Genomic DNA, 4,332 nt, shown 5'->3' on the forward strand with positions numbered 1-4,332 from the left:
AGACAGAGAGACAGAGAGAGAGACAGAGAGAGAGAGACAGAGAGAGAGAGACAGAGAGAGAGACAGAGAGACAGAGAGAGAGACAGAGAGAGAGAGAGACAGACAGAGAGAGAGAGAGAGAGAGAGAGAGAGAGAGAGAGAGAGAGAGAGAGAGAGAGAGAGAGAGAGAGAGAGAGAGAGAGAGAGAGAGAGAGAGAGAAACAGAGAGGGACAGAGAGAGACAGAGACAGAGACAGAGAGACAGAGAGAGAGAGAGAGAGAGAGAGAGAGAGAGACAGAGAGAGAGAGAGAGAGAGAGAGAGAGAGAGAGAGAGAGAGAGAGAGAGAGAGAGAGAGAGAGAGAGAGAGAGAGAGAGAGAGAGAGAGAGAGAGAGAGAGAGACAGACAGAGAGAGAGAGAGAGAGAGACAGACCGGTTAAATCAGCTTCAGGTTTATAGTCAGAGCTCCACTGAGTTCGATCAACTTAAAGATGTGTCTCACCTCCATCCCGTCCACATCGATGCGAGCACGGACGCCGTACTTCTGACCAATCAGACGCAGCTTGGGGACGCAGTACAGCAACCTGTCGTTAAACTGCACAGAGACAAGACAGGCATCACTCAGTTAAATCACATTATAATAAGGTAAAATACAACTTTATAAATCACAAAGGACATTCTTGTGCCAGAGAAAACAAGGCATAGAGCACTTTTCAACACAAGGCAACTCAAGGCTTTACAAAAGTGAAAGACATTAAGAGCATAAAACACATTAGAAACATTAAAAAGCAAAGATCATAAAACATGAACAACACAGGTACGTGAATAAAGGTTACAGTGCAGTTTAAGATGTGAATAGTTCAATTAAAAGCAGCGGCAAAAAGAAAGTCTTTAGTCTGGATTTAAAAGTAGTCAGAGTTGCAGCGGACCTGAATGTTTCTGGGAGTTTGCTCCAGTGTTAACATAATATGTATAAGAAAAATACTGATATCTATGAGTGTCTGGTCGAATAGCAATAAAAGGAAGATGCCTTTAGTAAAAAAGGTAGGAGTAAAATAGGAAGTACCAGGATGAGGTATCGGTCCTGCGTGGTGCCGTTCTTGTTGGACAGTTTGAGGATGTGTCCTTCTTTGATGAGCTCGTTAGTCGGGTTAACGATGTCTTCTTCTCCTCCCAGCAGCTCGTACACTTTCAGCAGCTTCCTCATCCGCTCCTGAGGCAGAAACAGAACCAGGTATGAGGTGATATGTGAGACTGACTATTCTCAGTTTGTCCATATTAAAGTGAAACGGAAATAAAAAGATCAAATTAAATGAGAGACTGCACAGGGACACAGGAGTTTTTATCTTGTAACAATCGATGATAACCCGAGTTGTTTGTATAATAATTTGCAGCAAAGAAGAAAGAAATACAAATAAAAGAATATGAGGGAAAATTATGGTTTAGTTTTCCAAGTTTTTAACCCATTGTTGAGCAAAAGCTGCCACAGTCAGTGTGCACAGGAGAACACTAAGCAGTGTACTGCTGTGGAAATATAACCAAAACATCAATATGTTTATTTGAAATGTACATCATATTTCCACCACTTCACTTCGCTGTCAGACGTTATCCACGCTCTTTTCAAAACCACTACACTCCATAGAAAAAAACCAGTTTTATCTGACAGGAGTTTAGTGCTGCCTTGTTGTTGACGTAAACTAACCTTTTAAAAGTCACAAAATAACTAACTAATGGATCAAAGCAGGCGAGTGACTCCAATGTTCTGTGAGGTCAAATGACTGTATAACTGCTTCAGATCCCGTTAGCAAAACATTGTATAAAGCTTCCTGCTGGTACTCCTGTCTTTTGCTCCAAACTGCATCTACTGCAGGTAGTATTACGCTGATTTGGTGAAGAACCCTGTAGAGCAGTGGTTCTCAACTGGTGGGTCGCGGACCCGTTTCGAGTGGGTCGGGATGTGTGATGAAGAACCAAAAAAAATTGGAGTCTTTTTTTTTTTTTTTCGGGAAAAAGTCAAACTTTTATTTTGAAGGCCCGATTTTCTAACGCTGTGCATGTAGTCGGCGTTGGACTGGAAGTACCGGAGTTCTGTGAAGGGATATATGCACTGTACTTCACTTTAATTAATAATGCTGAAAAGAGTATTACTGCACGATTTTGTTGAATAGATTTGAGTGGTTCAAAATTTCGGGTCGCAATCTATTGACTAAGGAAAAAGTGGTCCCGAGGCCTGACCAGTTGAGAACCACTGCCGTCGAGCCCCACCTCAAAACACTCTCCCTTCAGCTCTCCAGAGGAGAAGTTGGTGATGAGAAATGTGACGAAGTCAAACCCACATGAAGGAGCAGCAGCTGTGAGTTAACAGTTAAGGAGTGTAATCAGAGTTTAATTAAAGATGAGGTCGAGATAATGACAAACTGTGTGTGTGTGTGTGTGTGTGTGTGTGTGTCTCACCATCTTCCTGATGGCGGCGTTGGAGTGTTCTGCTGCGGTGGCGATCAGCTCCAGAGACTCTGAGAAAATAAAGTTCACATGCTCACATTAGTGACAGAAACACACACACACGTTATACTTTATTCTGTTCACTTTTACACATTCCTGGATGAAGCTGTGCAGCTCTCGGATATTTTTTAAATGTTTCAGCTCGCTCTGTCAGTCGGTCCACAAGAATTTCCCCTCCCTTTGGCGGTCACAGTTTTCACCCCCAGGATGCTGAAATCTGGCATGGAGGTAAAGTGTGTGTGAAGAAGTGTGTGTGCGTGTGTGCGTGCGTGCGTGTGAGCATTAGTGGTTGCAGTTATGGCCAATTTGCTCTCCTTTATAGCACATACTCAGAAATTAGGTGCGTCGGCAGAAAGGGCAAAAACAACCTCATGAGAAAAACACGCCTGAACTCTGAAAAAGCTCGCAGAGAAGAGACGGTTGTGTTATGATCCCGTTAGCCGTCTCTTACTCACTGGATCCGTCCGCTATTTTATCAGCAAATGGTTGTTTATTAAACTTGAAAAATCATGATCAACTAAATCAACAAGTTCTTATTTCAAACCATTTCTGCCCAATACAAATGAAATGTTGTAAGTTGTTATTTAAGGCAGTAAAGAAATTTGATTTCTTGATATAAGTTAAAAGGTACGTTTTACAAGAAATGCTTTTATTTTGAAGTGCATGTATGTCTCTTCCTCTAACTGCTTCCTGTTGTTGTAAAAATTGAATACGAGCATGTCGAGTGCATTTTCTCTGTCTTCCACCGTTCTTTTTGGAAACTGTTTAAGGAATATAAAGTAAAGGTTCAGTTTGAAATAGACTGTGCTTAGTTCTTCAACAGTAAATGAAATGTAATGTTTGCATTTCAACGCTTTTAACCAATACCTTTTTCAGTGTATTATTATTTACATAGTCGCTTTATATTTTAGTAAAAAGCCTATATTTTTAAACACGTACTTCTTATATGTCTTCCAAATGTAACGTAACACATTTTTCACCCGAGATATTAACTCAGTATTCGTTAAATCCAAATATTTATCTTAAAAAGAGAACGTTGTACATTTTACACATATATAATCTGTTCAATATTTAATATTCCATATGTCATATCTTTGTGAATATATATATTTGTATGTATAATATCTACATGTATATTTTCTATTTTCTTTCTATTCTTGTTTATTTGTAGTTTTGTTTTATCGTAAAATGCCTTGTCTTTTATGCTGCAACAAAAACAATTTCCCAAATTGGGATCAATAAAGTACCATCTTATCTCTCTTATCTTAAAATTGAAAATGTGTAGTGTTTATAAAAAGCTCTTAATGCGTGCACAGAACATAGGAAGACTTTAGCATCCTTGTTGATAAGATATGACGGCACTTTATTGTCAGATCAATGTTTGAATGTTCTAAAATCATCTCCATTTGCGACTTCAAAAAGGACACATTTCAAGACAGGAAGCAAGTCAACACACTTTTAACGTGCAGATTTTCTTTAAGCAGTAGACAAACACCTGTACCATGTAGTGCTGCAATACTGTGTGTGTGTGTGTGTGTGTGTGTGTGTGTGTGTGTGTGTGTGTGTGTGTGTGTGTGTGTGTGTGTGTGTGTGTGTGTGTGTGTGGCCTAGCATTACTATACTTGTGGGGACCTAAATCTGTTTACACAGTCACGTGTGGGGACTCGCCTCCCTTAGGGACAAATTGGTAGTTGTTGGTTATGGTTAAGGTTAGGATAAGTCTCCAGGAAATGCATGTCAGTCAATGTAATGTCCCCTGTGTGTGTGTGTGTGTGTGTGTGTGTGTGTTTTTGTGGTGGTGTGGTGTGTGTGTGTGTGTGTGTGTGTGGTGTGGGAGAGAGAGAGAGAGAG

At 40.3% G+C, this 4,332-nt stretch overlaps 1 protein-coding gene across 1 annotated transcript; it reads right to left on the reverse strand.

Moving 5' to 3' along the window:
• Positions 1-481: 481 nt before the first annotated feature.
• LOC104962584 (FYVE, RhoGEF and PH domain-containing protein 1-like) lies at positions 482-2,959 on the reverse strand (the record flags this gene model as incomplete). The annotated part of the gene is made up of 3 exons (XM_010791033.1): positions 2,434-2,959; positions 1,046-1,192; positions 482-574 (listed from the first exon to the last, which is right to left on the reverse strand). Coding segments are annotated over exons 1-3 (243 nt in total), but the record flags the coding sequence as incomplete, so codon positions are not given.
• Positions 2,960-4,332: the final 1,373 nt, after the last annotated feature.

The sequence above is a fragment of the Notothenia coriiceps genome, unplaced genomic scaffold, assembly GCF_000735185.1.
Source record: "Notothenia coriiceps isolate Sejong01 unplaced genomic scaffold, NC01 NC01_scaffold00035026, whole genome shotgun sequence".
NCBI lineage: Eukaryota > Metazoa > Chordata > Actinopteri > Perciformes > Nototheniidae > Notothenia > Notothenia coriiceps.